Source organism: Staurois parvus, unplaced genomic scaffold, assembly GCF_062004578.1.
Source record: "Staurois parvus isolate SC_StPar_1 unplaced genomic scaffold, SC_StPar_1.0 ptg000393l, whole genome shotgun sequence".
NCBI lineage: Eukaryota > Metazoa > Chordata > Amphibia > Anura > Ranidae > Staurois > Staurois parvus.
Window position 1 is genome coordinate 957,021 of NW_028318189.1, and position 22,253 is coordinate 979,273.

The 22,253-nt window shown below is 42.0% G+C and overlaps 1 protein-coding gene across 2 annotated transcripts in view; it reads right to left on the reverse strand.

Annotated features, from left to right (window-relative positions):
* The window catches only part of PALD1 (phosphatase domain containing paladin 1), a 419,780-nt gene that overhangs the window by 205,023 nt on the left and 192,504 nt on the right, over window positions 1-22,253 (reverse strand). For both annotated transcript variants that reach the window (XM_089686197.1, XM_089686198.1), the window contains 3 exons: window positions 21,097-21,261; window positions 1,726-1,886; window positions 1,449-1,524 (listed from right to left, as the gene is read on the reverse strand). In XM_089686197.1, coding sequence (XP_089542323.1) covers window positions 1,449-1,524; window positions 1,726-1,886; window positions 21,097-21,261 — 402 coding nt within the window. The remainder of the gene's footprint in view (window positions 1-1,448; window positions 1,525-1,725; window positions 1,887-21,096; window positions 21,262-22,253) is intronic.

The window sequence follows — 22,253 nt, forward strand, 5'->3', positions numbered from 1 at the left end:
CATTAGGCTATAGCGTGTTAGGGAAGTGGTTAAAATACTCAATAGTAAGTCTATTAAATGCTTAAAGCCTAACCGTAGTGAGAACACTTTTTTCCTGGGTTTTATGGAAAAGAGTTACAACTTTTATTGATTTTTTTTATCTCTGTTTGTGATCCCACTGTGCAGATTTTTCCTCAGTTTCTGTCCCTGTGATGATTCATACAAGAAATTAGAACTGAGGCTGTCAAGGAGATTGGAAGGCACAAAGAGTAATAAAAAATGTCAGATGTTTCAACCTTTGTCCAGTTTACTACAAATATATTTTTTCTTGTGTACCTGTTGAAGAGATTTCCCCTGACATCTTGTCCTAACAGCAAGTAGGAGAAAAACTCTCTCCAGTAGGGACACAGACTGCAATAGAAGCATGGCAGGGGTTCTAATTCTTCACCACTGTATTCAAGATGAAATAAAACGTTTTGCCTGAAGTTAGACTTTAATGTCTGTAAACGTAGTAAAAGCACCATCATGATGGAAACAAAAACAAGTCCAAACATGGTCATGAAATGAGTAGTCATTATTGTGTCAACCACATTTATTACCTTTGTCATGAAACTACTATCTGGGATCCTGCTATTGATCAGTTCAGCGCTGAATTTCTGCAAAGTTTATGTGACATTAAACTTAACAGTGACAAATAAATCTTAAATTTGTACCTGTCACTTGTTTATACTGGTGTGGCATGCAAATAGCTTTATTTTCCTTGAATACATGAACACACTGCTTCCATACCACCCCTTGAAGAAAACCAGCATCTAATCTGCATATCACCCAACATGGCCACTTGAAGTAATAAAATCACACACTTCTAGCTTTCTTTTCAGGTAGGGTGAACATATTATTTAACAGAACATATTATTTAACAGTGATAGCGGCTGGCTACTTAACAGAACACATTGTATTAAGAAGTGGGCAGAATTGAGTCTATGAATTCTTTATGGCCCTGTTTATGATGATGCGGTCTACATGCTTGAACTAACCTTTAGAATGTGTTATATAATGGTGGAAGGTTACATTGATCTGTTCAACATTTGTTTACAAATGGAACTGCTTGAAATAGTTTTTTGCCTGAAATTTTTGTTTGTAAAGCCACGTTATGATCAAGAATATGGCCTGAAAAAGGAGAATTCAATGCTGGGTATTTTGTGCCGGATTTATAGGTGTCTAGAAAAAATAACTTATAGATTGATAAATATTTTTTTGCATGTTCTAATTTTGTGAATTATTTCCCTTATTAATGCATTAAACTAAGAAGGTATTATAATGTAACAAAAGAAAACGCTATCTATGCAGAACATTACGCTATACAATGCACTAGGCTGTCACATGAATGAATTATACTAAAATGTTAACACACACAGTGTCTACACAGCATTCACAAATGTAATTATTACAGTATAGTAGGCACTTACCCTGAGAAAATTTACAAAAGCATCAAACTGAGATTCTATGGGTGCACCATCCACTGGTAAGGGTAATCGATGGTACCTAGAAGGATAGATATAACACTCAGTTTTATTCAAAATTAATAAATGTTCAATAAAAGAAACCATCAACTAGTCACTATGCTGGGAAGAAAGGCTTACAAAAGTAAAAGTAAGTAAGAAATATTGTAGGAGAATGACTTGTTTGCAAGCCAAGCAGGTTTGTCTGTAATTACAAGCTTTTTCACTGCATGCCAACTGTTACCTGTAGGATGGAAGTAAGAACACAGGTCTGTTGTATACTTCTTCTGTTACATGTGTATCTTCTTCACACTCAATCTTAATAGCGTGAGGTTCATCTTTAAAATGTTCAATGTCATTATATACAAAATAACTGTTCCCACTCAGCTGGGCAAAGTCATACAGCTTCAAAAAGAAAAGAATAAATTAAATAACTTGTGCAATCCATAATAAAAGCAGACAACATAATATAAATGGGACAGTTTGCCAACCACCAACATTCTTTTAAAAACATATTGTTGTGTGCAGAACAAACAAGAATGTTTACATTACTGCAAATAAAGTTTATTTCTATAGTATATAGCCAATTAATTTACATCTTATTAGATCCAGAAATGTCCTAAGTGTGGTGAGGGTTCAGGAATATACATATATAAGCACACTGTATGTGTGTATACACATATATTATATATGTGCGTATACACATATACAGTATTGTGCTGAAAAACTATCTGTAAATAGAGGAGGAAGTAAGGCTTCTATGAATGGAGGAGAGGGTGCAGAGAAGGTGGGCATAGTCTGTACTCTTGATGAGTACCCGTCACATGTATCTTGACCCTGCAGCACCAAAATATTACCACTGTTAATAGCAGCCATCAGCACAATGGGCACATGACATTAATAGTAAGTACTCTCTCTTGTGCCAATTTCTTCTTTTAAAAAAGTTGTATGCCCAATCGAAGGCTTTAAAAATGCATTGTCTTTGTGGCTGACATTTTATCTCAATAGTTGTTACAAGGTTAGGCGTTCTGAGGGGGAAGTTATACTGGAACAGATCAATTTCCAGTACTCTCTGATTGATAAGTCATTAGGGACCGGGTATTTCATAGGTTCAAAGAGTTTTGGGAGGGAAGAACCTTCAAACCTTGACTACTGAAGGGGCTAAGTCCCGGGCAAGAGAGGCTTGAAAGGCAGCAGAGGGAAATCAGCACCTTTGTCAGTGAGGTAGAGTGGAGAGAAAGGCTTCCATGCTGTGAGCAAGTAAGGAGCTCTCTGGCAAACTGAGACACTGGTTATTGGACCCCTGCGGCTTGTCTTGCACCCTTAACAAGGAGGAACCCTTACCCCAGTGTGGGATCAAGAGGTTGGCAGTGAGCCTGCTACATAACTCTGTTGTGCTAGAACTTTCTACTGTTTACTTGTTTTGCTGAAGAAAGCTAATTTGTATGGCTGTTTTTAAAAATAAAAGGACTCTTTGCTTTTACCAATTCGACTGGCTGATGTTTCCAAACTACCTGATAATTATATCTATATATATATATATATATATATATATATATACACACACACACTAACTAATGCACTCAACTGCTGCCATTGCCTGTACGCACGCTCACCACGCAAGACTCCACTGCTGAAGAAAAAGCATGTTGAAGCTTGTTTAATGTTTGCTACGCAGCATTTAGACAAGCCTCAGATGAGACCAAAATTTAACTTTTTGGATGCCATAATACACACCATGTTTGGAGGTCAAATGGCACTGCACATCACGCCAAAAACACCATACCAACAGTGAAGTTTAGAAGTGGAAACATCACAGTGAGTGGCTGTTTTTCAGCATATGGTACTGGCAAACTTCATATCATTGACGGAAGGTTAAATGGAAAAATGTACCAAGATATTCTTGATAAAAATCTGCTGCCATCTACCAAAATGATGAAGATGAAACGAGGGTGGACATTTCAGCAGGGCAATGATCCCAAACACAAAGCCAAGGAAACGCAATTGGTTTCAAAAAAGAAAAAAAAGCTGCTAGAACAGGCCAGCCAATCACCTGACTTGAATCTAACAGAAAATCTATCGGAAGAACTAAAGCTAAGAGTTCATAGAAGAGGCTCACGGAACCTTCAATATTTGATGACTGTTTGTGTGGAAGAATGGGCCAAAATCAAACCGAGCAATGTATGTGACTAGTTTCTCCATACAGGAGGTATCTTGAAGCTGTAATTACCAACAAAGAATTTTGTCCGAAGTATTAAATATATTTTAGTTATTGTGTTCAATATGTTTTCCCTTTGTCACTTCTTTTTATTACACATAACTTAATTTCTGAACTTATTTGTTTTGGTTTCTTTGTGGATGATAGATACCCCTGTGTGGGAAACTCCTGATGTTTTGAACTTTCATTTAAATAAAAGTGGGCTACAAAGGCCCTGAAAAATAAGCAAGTTGCTGTGTGCGTTTAACCAAGCTCTACCATTTGAAGCGAGAACTCACATATGGTGGCGGATGCAGTGGGCAGAATTGGAGATCCCGGCGATTGAAGTAAGTTCATTTGTTAAATGAACTGTGTTTGGTGCATAAGTCTGCACTATCTGTGTGTGCAGGTGAGAAGAACCTGCTAAAGAAAAGGATTTTGCCTTAAAGAAACAGTGTTTCATGGTGTTGCTGAACTGTGTAACACACTGCTGTGTGCATGACTGCAAAGATGGGGCAGTCAAACCAGAAAAAGGAGGCAATGTTTGCTGAAATGAGAGATAGAGTCCTGTGGCTAGGGGGTTATATACCATATGCCCCAGCCAAGCCGGGAAATTTAGATGTGGGTGAGTGTGCTGTGGACTGGTGCAAGTGGCACCTGGCAGCATTGAACCAACCTAAAGAGGAAAGCAAACCAACCTTCAGTGCAAGAAGAGAGCTGCAGGATGTCCGTACCTGGGAGAGGGGTGTTGTCACCCATGGCAACGCTGCTGCAGTTAAACCAGTAGCTGTTGTGAAAAATGTGAATGTGTCATGGCTTGAAAGAGAGTCCAGCAGAGAGAAGCTCAAGCTATGTGCAAGGAGAGGGGCTGACCAGAGGCCAGGACCAAGAGTGAAGGCCCATAGCAACACAGAGGAGGCCAGTCGGGCTGTCTGTGTACGGGGGGCTATGTTGTACAAGGATCATGGCAAGTGGCATCAAGAGGGGGTGCCAGAGAGTCTATGGAGCCTATGAGGGCGTCTGTTACTTCACCTTGGGGCAAGGGAAAAGTTGCCAAGGAAAGTGCAGTTGAGGATGCGTTTATGAGACAATGCACTCAAATAAAGATGGTGACACCTACTACTGTGGTGGGTAAGACTGTGTGTGATAAAACCATGGCTGGGACTGTTAGGTTGAGAAGGACTGGTTATGAGACTGTCCATTCTGATGTCAGAGTGAACCCAGTTAGTTGGGCCACTGAATGTGCTTTTGAGAGTGACTTTTCCCTGTGCAGTGCCTTGTACAGTGGGGAGTTAGGGGTCAAAGTAAAACCTGTGCGTGGTTCTCAAAAAGAAAGTGATGTTACTAATGTGTGCCAGCCACAGGTTGGTAGTGGGCTAGCACAGCCCACAAGAGCTGATAATGTTGTTGATGTGAAATGTACTGCTGTTGGGAAAACCCTGAGCTCTTGCAGTGCAAAAGCGGTAATAAAAGATGGGTCGTTTCCCATAGCAACTGGTGGTAAGACAGCACAGGTGTCCTTAGACATCTCCAGGTGTATTGGAGCTGGAGGTTGCCCTGGACAACTGCAATGTCACTCGGGTGGAGCAGAGTGGAACTGCACCTTGTAATAGGAGTGTGTTGGTGCAGTCTAACATTACTGAAAGTGTGCAGGTGAACAGCGGGTTAATGCAGCCTGGTAAAAATGCAAATGTGTGGGTAATTCAGGAAGCACCACCAGAGCAAAGTGGTGGATGTGAGGTATTGCAACCTGCAGTCGGAAAACAGGTGTTACCTAAGTCTGACATGATCCAGAGTGATTTGTGCAATAGATATGCAACTAAGCCCGTCTATTCTTATGTGTCTCTTTGGGCGGATGGATCGGTGCTGAGGAGCACTGGCGAATTGAGCACATATACAATGGATTGGGATAGTTGGGGTAAAAGGCTAATCTCGTTGATAGATGAGGTTTTTATGCAAAAAAATAAGGTGGACACTGTTTCTGCTGTGCCAGCAGGAGGATCTATAGAACAGCCTATAGATAAGGGCGTGTATACAGCAGAGACTTTATCTGTGACCCACAAAAGTGATGTTGGCATGGAGTGTCAAAATTATGTTGTCACTGGGAATGATCAGGGGCAGCTTGTGGATGCTGAATCTGAGATGTTGAGAGTGAGCCCAGCACATGGCAGCGCTCTGGTGGAGCACCAGGCTGTGGTTATCTCCAGCTTGCAGGAGGTCCCTTTAAAAATTTCAACTTATCAAGTCTCAGCAGGCGAGTCTCTCAGCGTTTCCAGTGCCCTAAATATGGTCAGAAAGGTCTTAGGTTTAGAGTCAAGTGGTTGGGTTGTAACCAAAGTATTAAAGGAGATGCTTGAACTTTGGAATGTACAACCAATGTATACTGGGGTGTCTCCTCCACGGTCGGATGGTCTGGTACTGCGGAGTACCACTAGGTGGAGCACCGAATGGCTGGCTGTACAGATCAAAGGGAAACAAGAAAGTTGTTTGTTTCGGAATTTGTTGATGGTGTTAACAGTTGTATCAGGGTATGCTGCTGGACTGCCTGTCAATGTATTTGAGAGAAGTTTTGGAGAAATGAAAAATGAGTCAAAGGTTTCACCTCCTAACAGCCAGGTGGGAAGCATTTCTGCTGCTATGGTCCAGGATGGTGCTGATCAGTTGTCAGTGAAGGGCGTGTTGACTGCACCAGTGGACAAACCACATGAGATGGAAGGGCCGAGCATGGACCAGAGAACAGCAGAGATCCTGACCAGGGTTCAAACGGATGTGCATAAAGAAATCCGGGTCATTGGGCCAAAAAGAGGTTTATGTAGCAGGTCTGATAAGACACCTGAAATACAGGGAGAAATGGTATGTGAAAACTGGCAAAATAGATCAAAAGACAGCTCATCTGTACCGGGTTTGGATACAGATCCAAGTGGTGTAGGAAAAGTTAAAATGGTTGGACAGCTGCTTGCAGAGTGCATGACACCAGGTGAAGTGGCATTTTGTGAGGTTCATGTGGGTGATGGCTGCCCTATGGTGTGTGTGCCCTCTGCAGACACTGTCCTAACAAATGCTGGAAAAGATATTGAAAGGTGTAATATTGACTGGAATATAACGGTTCATGGTAAACTGAATGCTGTGGTAATGAGTCATGCAGGTTTGATAGCTAAAGGTACAAGAAATCAGGGGGGTGGTCCGGGTACAAATACAGTAGAAATAGTTCCCCTACAGCCTTGGGACAGTAATACTGAGAGAGGTATTAGGAAACCTTGGAACCTGAAGCAAAGGGGCAGAAAGGTCGATAGAAAGGCCAGGGGGACCCCGTTAAGATCTCAGGAGAGAAAGTGTTTATGGAAATGCACCCGGAAAAAGAATAAGGAAGGTCTGAGTAGAGCCCATAGCAGAGTGACAATGGGGCTTGGGGAGAGACACCAAAGGAGTCATTGGGTAGAGTTCCCCTTTAGGAAAGGTAGGGTCAGACCAGATTGGACCCCTATAAGTGAGAGCTGGCACAGAGGTGCCAGAAGATATAAGTTATGTGTTCTGCCCTCTACGATGTCAAAACAAAGGGGGGGGGGATATGTGACCGTGTGGCAATCTGTCACCCAGGATTCTTAACAAGGCAGGTTGAGGGGCTCCAGGGTAAGTGTTTTATATGGAGGAAAGTGGCTTTTCACTTTCCTCCTTTGTTTGTAAGGTCTATTTTGGGATCTGGAGCCTGGAGATTTCAAAGAGATCTGGGAGAGATGAAATCTCCAATCCTGGGACCAGGTTTTGGGAATGGCCAGGAGACTGATTGCACAGGTGTGTGCAGGCCTTTTCATAGAGTCAGGACCAGAGTTCTGGGCTCCACCCCGCCAGATAGAAGTCAGGAGGGCTCCACCTGGAAGACAGGAGTCAGGAGGGCTCCAACAAGGAGAGGTGGAAGCCAAAAGTGGCAAGGAGCTGCTTGGGAGTAGCTGTGTGCTAGTGGCCAGCTGTGTGCGAGAGCCATGTTTTTGAAAGAGTCTGCAGGAGACAGACATAAGCCTGAAGAGGAAGGCCAGTGGAAGATTGTGTATATCTGAGAGAGCCAGGAGGCTGAATTTTGTTTATGTGGATGATAGATACCCCTGTGTGGGAAACTTCTGATGTTTTGAACTTTCATTTAAATAAAAGTGGGCTAAAAAGGCCCTGAAAAATAAGCGAGTTTAACCAAGCTCTACCATTTGAAGCGAGTTCTCACAATATATATATACACATACACACACACACCAGTATATATAAATATACACGCACACATGCACAAATATAACAAATAATTTTAACCCCTTCCTACAGGGGGTATGGGAAAAAATCACCCCCTCCCCCCTTAAAATAATCACATTCTGTTGCTTTGCAGCCTGAACTGAAGACTGACACAGTTTTTGTTTTATCCAGCTGTATTTACTCAAGGCACCCTATAACATTCAAGTGAAAGATAGAACGCCAACATGTCAGAAAAAAAATATTAGCAATTCAAAAACAGAAATCACTGAGTTGGAAAAAGGATTACCCTCCCTCCTAATTGTGACTTGTAAACTCAGTCAGGTGTAGCTAATCACCTTCTCAAGGGTACACAAAGCCATTTGACTTTCAACTGCTATCAGCTATGGTCATTTTGATTAGCTCAGCATAAAAAGAGCTTTCCTGGGACATTGCAGTCCCCGGTAGTGCAACTGAAGCAAACAATCAACTATGGGTGGCATGGCAGTGTCAAATGATCTCCGGGATAAAGTTGTGGACAGGCACAAGTCAGGAGATGCATACAAAAATAGTTCAAAGGCTTTATCAATGCCTAGTAGTACAGTGAAGTCTATTATTAAGAAGTAGAAGGTATTTGGTACAACACAAACCCTCCCTGGATCAGAATGTCGCTCCAAACTGGATGAAAGACCAGGAAGAAACTGGTCATAGATGCTACCAAGAGGCCTACAGCAACTCTGAAGCAGTTGCAGAAATTTAAGACAAAGTGTGGTCATTGTGTGCATGTGACAACAATATTATAAATCATCCACAAATGGGGCTTGTATGGGAGGGTTGCAAGAAAAAGCCTCAAGAAAGGCCACATGCAGTCACCACTGAGCTTTGCCAAAACGCACCTTGAAGATTCTGAGACCACATGGAAAAAAGGTGTTATGGCCAGAAGAGACTAAAACTGAATTATTTGGCCTCAACACTAAACAATATGTCTGGTGGAAATCCAGTCCAGCTCCCCATCCAAATAACACCATTGCTATAGTAAAGCATGGGAATATCCTGTTATGAGGGTGGGGGGTTCTCTGCAGCAAGAACAAGAGCACTTGTTAAGATAGAAGGAAAAATGGATGCGGCAAAATACCATCAAACTCGAGGAAAATCTGCTGCCCTTTGCCAGAAAGTTATCAAAGGGAAGAAAGTTTACCTTTCAACATGACAATGACCCAAAGCACACAGCAAAAATGACCACACAGTGGTGGAAAAAGAAAACGGTGAATGTCCTTGCATGGCTTAGTCAGAGCTCCAACTTAAACTCCATTGAAAATCTGCAGAATGACTTGAAGACTGCAGTCCACAAATGGTCACCATCAAATTAACTGAACTTGAGCAGTTCTGCAAAGAAGAGTGGGCAACGTTAGTAGAGACATATCCCAACAGACTAAAAGCTGGAATTAAAGAAAAGGGTGGTTCAACAAAATACTGACATGAGGGGCTGATCCTTTTTCCAACTCATTCGGTTTTTGATTTTTTTTTTGACAAGTTGGTGTTATAACTTTCACTTGGACGTTATAAGCTGCACTGAGTAAATACTGCTGGATAAAACAAAAACTGTGCCTGTCTTCATTTTAGGCTGTAAAGCAACAAAATTTGATTATTTTAAAGGGGGTGGTTTTTTATACCCACTGTATATGCCGATTATGTGGCAAACACAGAGGTGGCAGCCCTGGATCTCACTGCTACCCCTAACAGTCAGGAGAGCAGCCCATCTAGTACGGGTGGTGAGGGTAGTGCAGGAAGGCCTAGATAGTTGGTGGTAATAGGGGATTCTATAAGCAGAAGGACTGACAGAATAATTTGTTGCCAGGATCGCATCAAGTAAATGGTTTGCGGTTTCCCTGGGTTTGACATGTGGTGGACATGGTTGATAAATTACTGGGAAGGGCTGGGCATGACCCTGCTGTCTTGGTCCATGTTGGAAGCAATGACAGAATACCTAAAAAGTGGAGGCTCCTTAAGAATCAATTTAAAGAACTAGGCTGAAAAGTTGAAAGAAAGGACCTCCAAGGTGATAGTCTCTGAAATATTGCCTGTGCCATGAGCAACACAGAAAAGACGGGGAGATTAGAGGACTGAATGCATGGCTACAAAGGGAAGGATTCAGGTTTCTAGAGCATTGGGCTGACTGTTCATTGGGGTAGAACCTATACGCTAAAGATAGTTTGCACCTAAATGGAAGGGGGTCTGCTGTGCTTGGGGAGAGGTTTATGGGAAGGCTGGAGGAGTATTTAAAATAGGATCGAGGGAGGGAAGGTGAACTAGAATTCAGGTCAGTTAGGGGTCAGACAATAAGGGAGGATTGAATGGGGATAGATGGGGGGAGGGTTATGGCAGGTGATAAGAAGGTTCCCATGTTACAAACAACCATTGGGAATTATAGTACTATTTGTACTACTAAAAGATATGCAAAACACAAGAGCAAAATGTGAGGAATGAAACCAAGATTCAGCAATACCAATTAAATCATAGTTCATGTGATAATGAATTAAAGTGTTTGTAAACCAATGCCAGAAGTATGCCAAGCAAAATAAGTGCACAAAGAGAACTATGATTTAATTGGTATTGCTGAATCTTGGTTTCATTCCTCACATGACTGGGCTATTAATATTTGTAGATAAACGCTCTCTTTCAGAGAGACAGGGTGAAACGTAAAAGTAACGGTGTCTGTCTCTATGTGGGAAGTGATCTTAAAAGTGAGTGCGAAAGAGAACCTGGTTGATGGAGAGTGTGATGAAGCATTATGGGTGGAACTGCATGTGGATGTGCTTGGACAGAGATAATAATGGGGGATTTTAACTACCCTGATACTAATTGGAGTATTGGCACTGCTGAAACAGTTAAAGGGCAAACATTTATAAACCTCTTACAAGACATTTTGATGGTACAGTTCATAGAGGCCCCGACTAATGCAGACCATTGACGGGCCGTTTATCAGCCTAATTTTCGGCCGATAAACCAAACATTGGTCGGCCCCGTTGCCGATGCTGCCAACAATGCCACAGCTGTTTTTCGTGGATTTTCCAGCATGACTGATAAAAATAAATGTGGAGATCCGCGTAAAACGACCGACGGGCTGGCCCCACTAAACGGCATGAATATCGGCCGATTTTTCATACGGACGAAAATTCGGCCGATAAACAACCCATCTATGGCCTACATAAGAATGATGCTTTGCTGGACCTGGTAATCTCAAAGCATGCAGAGCTTATTACTAATGTTCATATAAAAACATCTGGGTAGCTGTGACCATAACATGATTTAATTTAATGTTAACTGTAAACACACACATACTGGAAAAATAAAAATACTTTAAGACAGCAAATTTTCTAAGGATGAAAATTAAGGAACTCTATCATCATTTAAATGTTATAAATTCTATAACAGAATATGAAAAGATAAAATCAAGGATGCAAAAATTCAAAACGAACAAGATTGCAAAAGCAATTAGAACAAACCCCTCAAAATATTTCAAATATACAGTTAGGTCCATATATATTTGGATAGGCACAATTTTCATGCTTTTGACTGTGTGCCACCAGAATAAATGAAAACTAAACAATCCAAATGAATTTGAAGTGCAGACTTTCAGCTTTAATTCATAAATATCAAGTACAAATTTTAGGAACTGCAACCATTTCTGTACACAGTTCCCCCATTTTCAAGGGCTCAAATGTAATTGGACAAATGAATATAATCATAAATAAAATGTTCATTTTTAATATTTTGTTGAGAATCCTTTACTGGCAATGACTGCCTGAAGTCTGGAACCCATGGACATTACCAAAGACTGGGTTTCCTCCTTTCTGATGCTTTGGCAGGCTCTAACTGCAGCTGTCTTTGGTTGTTCTTTGCTTGTGGGTCTTTCTGCATTTAGTTTTGCCTTCAGCAAGTGAAATGCATGCTCAATTGGGTTGAGATCAGGTGACTGACTTGGCAATTGCAGAATATTTCACTTCTTTTCCTTCAAAAGCTCCTGGGTAGCTTTTTCAGTGTGTTTTGGATCATTGTCCATGTGTACTGTGAAGTGCCATCCAATCAACATTGCTGCATTTGGCTGAATCTGGGCTGACCGTATATCTCTAAATATTGCAGAATTCATCCTGCTGCTTCTGTCTTCTGTCACATCATCAATAAACACCAATGACCCAGTGTCACTGGAAGCCATGCATGCCCATGCCATCACACTGCCTCCACCATGTTTTACAGATGACGTTGTGTGCTTTGGATCATGAGCTGTTCCAAGCCTTAAAATATAATAGTGGTGTAGCGCTGATAACTAAATGTGCAAACTCCACAATGATAAGATAAAAAACATAAATCACATAAATGAATGAATATAAATATATAAGTGATAGATCTTTCAAGATCTAGAAAAACAGTGTCTCAAACTGTGATATTATCAGTACACAAAGTGCATATGATGAAGCTGGTCCTATGCCCTGGAGAGTTGGTTCCTGTAGGATCCAGAGTGATCCAAAAAGTGTGTTGACCCTTTTGGGTCGCAGCAAAGAGGTGAGGCAGCATGCCTGCCATCTAAGGATATATGCTCACCATCTGCACCAGCACTATAGCACATGGTTTGAAGATATAGGCACATTTTGGCAGTTATTGCCATCTTTGCTATTCTTGGCAACTTGTTGGACACTTTTTATCGTTTTATGCGTTTATGAAGTTTGTTTATATATTGTGTTTAACATTATTCAATAGTCACTTTATTTGGTTTATATCACAATTTTGGGATACACTTTATATATCATTCACTTTGTTTGTGATCATATCCTTTATTTTGGGATCCACTGTATACAGCACCTAGTCTTTTGGGGTTTGGTCCCAAGTGGGACTGGGTATTGTCACTGTATGAAGGTCTGGGCATATCACAGTTTGAGACACTGTTTTTCTAGATCTTGAAAGATCTATCACTTAAATATTTTATATTCATTCATTCATGTGATTTATGTTTTCTTATCATTGTGGAGTTTGCACATTTAGTTATCAGCGCTACACCACTATTATATTTTATCACTTATATTTGTCCACTTACAGGTAGAGGATAGGGTGTTAGCAGCATATAGAAATTAGGTTCCATATTAGCACAGGGGGATCTCTGTCACCATCTTGTTCCAAGCCTTTTCCACATTTTTTTTTCTTCCCGTCATTCTGGTACAGATTAATCTTAGTTTCATCTGTCCAAAGAATGCTTTTCCAGGACTGGTTTGGATTTTTTAGATGTTTTTTGGCAAAGTTCAATCTGGACTATCTATTCTTCAGGCTTATGAATGGTTTTCGCCTTGTGGTGAACCCTCTGTATTTGCTCTCATGAAGTCTTCTCTTGATTGTAGACTTTGAAAATGATACATCCACCTCCTGGAGAGTGTCCTTCACTTGTCTGGATGTTGTGAATGGGTTTTTCTTTACAACAGAGAGGATCCTGTGATCATCCACCACTGTTGTCTTCCATGCCTTTTTATGTTGCTGAGTTCACCAGTGCATTCTCCTTTCCTCAGAATGTACCAAACTATTGCTTTGACCACTCCTATTGTTGCTACTATCTCTCTGATGGATTTGTGCTATTTTTGAAGCCTTACAATGGCCTGTTTCACTTGCATGGACAGCTCCTTTAAACACATAATGTAGATTCACAGCAATAGATTCCAAATGCAAATACACTTAGAATCAACTCCAGACCTTTTACCTGCTTAACTGAAGAAATAACGAAGGAGTAGCCCACACCTGGCCATGAAACAGCTTTTGATGCAATTGTCCAATTACTTTTGGTCCCTTGAAAAAGGGGGGGTGGCTACTCTTAAGAGCTGTAATTCCTAAACCCTTCCTCCAATTTAGATGTACATACCCTCAAATTAAACCAGAAATGCAGCCGTTACAGAAAGGTACACAGACATCACGCGGACCACATCCAGGGAATGCAGGGCTACCTCTTCAGGGTGTGTCGGTCGAGGACACAGTGAGGGAAGAACAATATCTTTATTCACATGAAAATTCGACGCCACCTTGGTAGAAAGGAAGGGGAAGGCCGAAGCACCACAATGTCCTTGTGCAAAACCATGTAAGTCGGCTTACAGGACAAAGACGCCAACTCTCACACCCTCCGAGCAGAAGTGATAGCAACAAGGAAGGCATCTTTTTTGTGAAAGCGTAAGCAAGGGGATGTCCCGAATGGCCTCAAATGGAGGCTTCTGAAGAGCTGACAGCACCAAATTCAAATCCCATGGTGACAAATGGGAGCGCAGAGGTGGGACCATGTAATGAACCCCCTGAATGAAAGTACGAACCAAAGAATGTGTAGCTAAGGGCCACTAAAAGAAAACAGCCAGAGCAAAGACTTGAACCTTGATTGTACTCAAAACAAGCCTCTGATCCACACCCCATTGGAGGAAGGCCAACACCCAACCAATATAGGCTCTCCAGGTGCAATGATAAATCTTCCGGGAGGTAGACTTAAAGGCCTTCAATATAGTCGGAATCACCGAGTCAGACAACCCCATCTCCTTCAGAACCTGGCTCTCAATAGCCACGCTGTGAAAGCCAGCGACGATAAAGCAGGGTGGAAAACTGGCCCTTGAGACAGAAGGTCTTTCTGAAGAGGCAGCCTCCAGGGAATATCCACCACGAATCGCACCATGTCAGCGTACCGCGTAAAACAAGGCCAGTCCGGAGAAACAAGGATGACTGGAATGCCTTTGGCCTCTATCCTACGTACTAGATGAGGAATCAGTTGAAGGGGTGGGAAGGCGTAGATGACAGTGTACTGATCCCACGGCGCCACCAGCGCATCCACTGCATCTGCCAGGGGATCCAACAATTGTGCCATGAACCTTCTGATTGAAGCAGGAAGCCGGAAGATCCACATTCAGTGTCCCCCAGTGAATGCAGAGCTGATAGAACACTTCCGGGTGTAGGAACCACTTGCCCTGATCCAGCGTCTGACGGCTGAGATAATCCGCTTGCCAGTTTTCAATGCCTGGAATGTGTACAGCAGACTTAGCCACTGCTGCACTTCTCGTGCCCCCTTGATGATCAATATACACCACAGCAGTGGCGTTTTCTGACTGAATTCTGGTCAGCAGACCCAAAAGACGGTCCCGTCCAAATGTGTCAGCGACAACCTGATCGCCCTAAGCTTTAGGATATTAATGGGTAAGCGAGCTTTCCTCAGAGTCTAGCAACCCTCAGCAGAGTCCGATCCCAGGACTCCTCCCTAGCCCGACAGGCTGGCATCTGTCATGATCAGAGTCCAGTGATTGGGGAGGAAGGACTTTCCATTCTGTAGAGCCGGGAACCTCATTCACCAAAGAATGGAGGCCCTTGTCAACCATTCCAGGTGAATCTGAAGGTCCAAGGAGGCATAATCCCTGTTCCATTTTGATAGGATTTCCCTCTGCAGTGTTCTCATATGAAACTGGGCATAAGGAACTGCTTCGAATGTAGCCACCATCAAGCCTAATACCCGCATGCAAATGCGCAGAGAGGGCCGCCTGCAAGCCAAGAGTTGCCGAATTGCCGTCCAGAGCTTAAAAAATTTCTCCAACAGGAGGAACACCTTGGCCTTTTCCAAAATCAATAATCAAGCCTCAAATGCTCCAGGCGCCTGAACAGAGTCAACGTCTTCCTGAAGTTCAGGATCCACACAAAGTCCTGTAGAGAATGCATGGTGATCTCCACACTGTCTAATAATGAGGAGTAAGTCTCCGTACGCAGGAGCAAATTGTCCAGGTAGCCAATCACTGTGATCCCCTGTTGTCTCAATAATGCCAGAACCGGGGCTAGGACCTTGGTAAACACCCGGGGTGCAGAGGCCAAATCAAAGGGCAATGCCACAAATTGATAATATGCGTCCCTGTTGGCAAAACATAAGAAGTGCTGACGCCCCTTGCAAAATGGGGATGTGCAGGTAGACGTCCTTGATGTCCAGGGAGGCCAGGAAATCTCCCTGGTGAGAGAGGACACCACAGACCGAATGGATTTCATTTTGAACTTGTGAACCCACACTACGACATTCAGGGCCTTGAGGTCCAGGACTGGGTGAACCCTGTCCGTCTTGAGAACTGTGAACAGGTTGGAGTAAAAGCCATGAAAACGCTCTGAATCAGGTACTGGGATGAGCAAGCCACGGAGCAGCAGTTCCTGCACAGCTCCGTAGAGGGCTTGCAGATGCCCTGGCAAAAGCCATAGATTGGAGGTAAAAAATCTGTCCAGCGGAAGAGAATGAAACTCGATCTTGTATCCTGATGGAATGATCTTGTGAACCCACTTGTCATGAACGAGGGAGGTCCACGGGCCCGGAAACCTGTGAACATGCCCCCCCACCCTTGAAGCGGGTCGGGACAAACCTTTATGCCCAGGGAGACTTATCTGTGGGCTTGGAGGGCTTCTGAGGCCAGGGATTCTTGATGCCACCTGCGGGGGCTTTCAAGGGCCTGGAGCCCTTGGCTATGGAGCTAGAGGGACAAAAAAATGCACTTATGTGCCATAAACGTTGGTTCCAACTTCCGACCAGGTTCCTTCCTTTTCTTGGCCTGAAGGAAAAAGGTACTCTTGCCCCCAGTAAGGTTCTTGATGATGTCATCCAGGGTAGCCCCAAAAAGACGGTGGCCCAGGAAGTTAAGGTATGCCAGAGCCTTCTTGGAGGTCTGGTGCGCCGACCAACACATGAACCAAAGGACCCACCAGAACACAACAGCCGAGATGGACAGTTTGGAAAGAAGTGGAGCTGCATCAAGGGCAGCGTCACAAATGTACTTTAAGCCCTGGACCAACTGGTCCACCAGTCCCACATATGTTTGGGGCAACGGAGTAGAAGGTAAGCCTTGTCGTAGAGCCATGGCTAATTCCGTCAGTGTCTTGGACACCAAGGCCGTAGCCTACACTAGCCTAAGTGCCATTCCGGGGACAGTGAAAATTGAACGGGCCACCGCCTTCGCCCTTCGGTCCACTTCTTCAGAAGAGCCTCCTCAAAGGGATAACACACTGCAAAGCTTTTGGGAAGCACAAGTGGATGCTTTGGCCTATTTCAATCCTTATAAACAAATCTGTAAAAATATTCGGAGTAAGGAAAAACCTTAGCAGCCCGAACAGGCTTGTGCATACAAAAAGGAATAGGCACCACAAAAGCTGCCCCTGCAGGGTCCTCAGTGTTTAGAAGTTTCGTGCACCGAATCAATAAGTGCCGCTACCAATGCCTTCTCATTGAAAGACGTGCTGAAGAGGTTACAATTTGCCAAAGAGCACATTGACTGGCCTAAAGAGAAATGGCTCAACATTTGGTGGACTGATGAAAGTAAGATTGTTCTTTTTGGGTCTAGTGGCCGGAGACAGTTTGTCAGACGACCCCCAAACACTGAATTCAAGCCACAGTACACTGTGAAGACAGTGAAGCATGGTTGCGCAAGCATCATGATATGGGGATGTATCTCATACTACGGTGTTGGGCCTATTTATAGCATATCAGGGATCATGGATCAGTTTGAATACATCAGAATACTTGAAGAGGTCATGCTGCCTTATGCTGAAGAGGAAATGCCCTTGAAATGGTTGTTCCAACAAGACAACGAACCCAAACACACCAGTAAACGTGCAACATCTTGATTCCAGACCAACAAGATTGACGTTATGGAGTGGCCAGCCCAATCCCTGGATCTTAATTCAATAGAAAACTTGTGGGGTGACATCAAAAATGCAGTTTCTGAGGCAAAACCAAGAAATAGAGAACTGTGGAATGTAGTCCAATCATCCTGGGCTGGAATACCTGTTCACAGGTGCCAGAAGTTAGTTGACTCCATGCAACACAGATGTACAGCAGTTCTCAGAAACAGTGGTTACACAACTAAATATTAATGAAGTGATTCAAAGAAAAGCAAAATCTTCAAACATTTTTCAGTTTATATAGTGAATGTTTGAGTTTGTAAAGAAGAATACAAACACTGCTATTTTTTTGAACAGTCTAATATTAACTTTTCTTCAATTTCTTTTTAGAGGAACAATACAAATTTGATATATTTTTCTTCATGTTTTCATTTGGAATAGAATGTGTAGTGTTCCGAATGCATTTGTGTGTATGGAAATAAAAGCTATTAAAAGGATTTTGAGCTTTATTCACTTTTTTCAACACACTATTATTTTGAACACAACTGTATATTCCAGTATCACTGATATTCTATTTTCACCATTTACGTTTAATCACTTTTAGAATCATTTGCTATTGTGGATTCATTTCCAACTGGGGTGGTTATCCAGGAAGGTTTTACATCCATTACGTATTCATGATGGCACAGTCAATGAGAAGGTAAAGGAGAGCTATACATGGCTATCTGAGCATGTGCACCCCTTTAGGTGAATGAAAAGTGACTATCCTCTGTTTCCTCTGCATTCATCATTTTTCCATGACTTTATCCCTAGGAGTTCATCCAGTTTCACTGTGTATTTCATGAAGGAACAGTTCAAGAAGAATTTTTCTTCACTAGGATGTACTATATGGACCTTTATTGCTGATGAATACAGAAAGGAAACCCCATTGCCTCATATGGATCCATTCTTGCCCATACAGCCATATTTGAAGACGCCGAATGGTTGTTTTAATTTTAATTCTTTGATTTTACTATGATTGCAACATGTTCACCATGTTAATGTCAACCTTTCTATGATCCATGTGATCTAATAAATACAACATAGCATTGAATTTTTTTGTAGTGAATATTACTCCGCATGGTATTTAATTAACCACTTTTTAGGCGGTTATGCACTAGTCAACTGCCATTTTTTTCTGTGTAAGGAGAATCAAGCACTGCAAGGGGTTCAATCATTCATGATGGAAAAGGACTCCTAGGTGGGAAGGGGTGCAAGTTTAATTCCCAATGACAAGTTCCCATCAAGGTAGCAACTAGAGATCCCAGGGTGTGGGGAACTCAAACAACCCTAAGAAAAGCAAACTGGGGTGAAGAAATCCCCAAAGGAGCTGCCTTCAAAGGTCTACATTGGAAAATCCAAACTGTGAGGAGGTAAGGACTCAGTGGGGTAAACAACCTGCCTTCAGGCAGAAGGCTGAGCAGAGGAGACAGAAAACTCTTCTGGCTTCAAGATCTGTGGCTTCAGTGGCAGGTGGACTTGCTAACGAGCTTCTACTGCAGCAATAGGTGAATGATTCTTCTGCTCCAAACACAGACTTCCTGTGCTAAGGCAAGTGCACATTCCGACCTTCAGTAAGATCTAGAATTACATTGTCATGGGCAGGTCTGAGGGGATGTTCTTCCTGAAAGGGCAAGTAAATAGATTGTTCCATGTGCACATCCTTGACATCCCAGGCACATAGCCAAAATGCTCTAGCACAAATGAACAGACATCATCCCCATGTGATACACAAGCCTGGACAAGCTTTTGGTGTGCTGGCAACATATTTTTCATTTTGCAATAAACTCTCAAAGAAGAAAAGCTCTTTCGTGTTGTCAGGAGTGGCCCATGATTGTGTAGGTTGTTTCCAGTCCGCCTAGAGGCCCTAGGCCTGAAACAGCAGGCTGATTCTCCAAATACCGGGTAAAACATACTACGTAACTCAGCTTACAAACAACTCTTTGTAAATTTGAGTCATAAGGAATTTTATCAAATACAGACTGTGAGGACTCAATCTGCATCAGAGGTGGTAACAGGAGCCTCAGGCACTCTTCGCAATGGAGGCCCAGTAGGGTCAGATTAAGCCCCTGCCGTGGTTGGTGCCCGAGCATGCCTAGAGCCTCTGCTAGCAGTTTGCTCCAGTAATTTTGCAGACACCAAGAAAAAGTCTGAAGTGGACACAAGGGGCCCAGTGCACACATGAAAGATCTCAGCACTACCACGCAGAGCTATAGAAGACTCCAACCAGGATGACCCTATAATAATAGGAATCTCATTATCTAGGTTACAGGTATCGCTTCCTTCTGGGGATACTGAAAAAAAACCCTAAAAGAAGTAAAGGTGTATGGGCTAAGATCACCTGTTGCAGTAGGACTCTCCTCTGCAAGTCTTTAACAAGACATGCTGTATCAGGTAGCAGAAAACAACTAGGCCCAAAGAGAAGTCCCAGGAGTAGTCTACTCACAAACTCAAGGCAATCCAAGGAATGGAGACCAGATGATCCACGAGGAGCAGCAGTGAGAGTTACTTACTGTAGGCTGAATGGCAGGGGAAGGAGGTGGAGCTTCTGCATACAACACTCCACCTGGCAGAAGACCTCAACACTTCCCTTAGCCATAACCTTTCTACCAGACCCCATAGCAACTGCACGGGCTGCTTTGGCTATAGTTATGCCACTGATTAGCTTTACAAAGGGACATTCAGAATGTCGATGACTAACATATATCTTAAAGACCTTTACTGTAAGCAAAAAAACACAAATGAGAATAGCACATGAGAAAGACAGGCCATGGGTATGCCACTACAAACTAGGATTTTCTTCTAATGTGATAACCCATCTAAGAAATGACAGCATGATGAAAAGACTTCGATGAAGGAGTCATTTTTCAGTGTTCACTACAAGCACGCCTGTGACAGGGGTGTCTACTGGAAAATCACACAAGACAACATGCATACTAATGTAATAAAATTCTTGATTTTAGACTGACAATTCTGAACATTTTATGTGATATATTAGTTTGTTGCGCTACACTATATTATTATTCATTAATTCTGAACATGTTTGAGCAAAAAAGAAAATACAGTGAATTTGAAAGCCTCAAGGTCCATTCATGAACAGGAGCTTTTCAGGACCCATGCAAGACGAAACACACACAGTTCCTGCGGTATATCTCACTCTCCCATTTTATTTTTATTTCATATTAGAATGCATTCATTAGGAGGAGTGGAACTATTAACAGAAGGGCAAGAACACCCAGAAAAACAGGTTCTATGGAAAAAAAAAAATCAGGCTATTGGTTGTCACCTATGAAAATTTCACTATTGTGTGGACTCTTAAACTGATTGGGTGTTTGAAATAATGACATTAACTAGGTAAAAAATACAAATAATATTAACTATAGTATATGGCATCTGAATATTTTAACCTATATACCTATCTCTGTTCATTGTTCCTATTTTGAGCACTCTGAAGTATAAGTGGAAAACAAAAAAAAACCCTATAAAAGTTAGGAATCAGATATGCAGGTAGGATACCTCTTTCCGAATAGCAAGTTCCAGATTCTCCACTCGTAGGCCTTTCTCTAAATTGTGCAAATTTTCATGCAAATTCTCCTTTTTTCTAGGAGTGTAAGGCACAAAGTCACCTTCTAACTTCAGGAAAACAACTGGCTCCTCACGGACACAGAAGAACATACATTCCTGCAGGATCAACAAAATGAAATATATTTGAAATACACAGTAAATATATTTAGTAAAGTGGATCTGCCATGCACTATGCAATCTGATTGTACAATCTCTGTACAATGTTCATCCGATTTACCATTTGAACTACCAAAACTGATATGCAGACAAAAATAACCAATCCATTACATTTGTATCTAACTGCACTGTCCCTTGTACTATATTATTAAATGAGATTGTACAATCAGATTATAAATTGTATGGTTAGCAAAAATTAGACCCCCCCAACTTGTAAAATTATTGCATAAATGAAAAAAACACATTCACACATATGCAGTGGGGAAAATAATTATTTGATCCCCTTCAGATTTTGTAAGTTTGCCAACTTACAAAGAAAATAAGGAAGGGTCTACAATTTTTATCATAGGTGTATTTTTAATGATAGAGATAGAATATCAACCAAACATCCAGAAAAAAACACGATACAAATGTTTTTAATTGATTTGCAGTTCAGTGAGTAAAATAAGTATTTGATCCCCTACCAACCAACAATAATTCTGGCTCCCACAGACTAGCTATACGCTCATGTGGTACACAGATTAGTTCTGTCAATTTAAGAATGCGCTCCTAACGACAACTTGTTATGTGTACAAAAGACACCTGTCCACAGAATCTTTCTTCCATTCAAACCTCACTGAAAGCTATAATATAAGTTATATAAACCACTTTCCCACATTTTACATTACTGTAGTGATGAGGTAAATGGTTCTTACTTTCACAAAAGGTTAAGCAGGTGTGGTAAAACACATACAAGTGAGTGGTAGAACAGGCAAACTGGTCTAAAATCATTATAGAAAAAGCTCGAAAACTATTGACATGTTCTAGAATAAACCCATTAAATTTTCCCAGAACTTTTCACCTATGTCTGAGAATTTGGTTCAAAAACTACTGCTGGCAAAACCATGGTGCAGCCAGTCGTGTTGTGCACTTTTACCCTGACATTGTGTTTT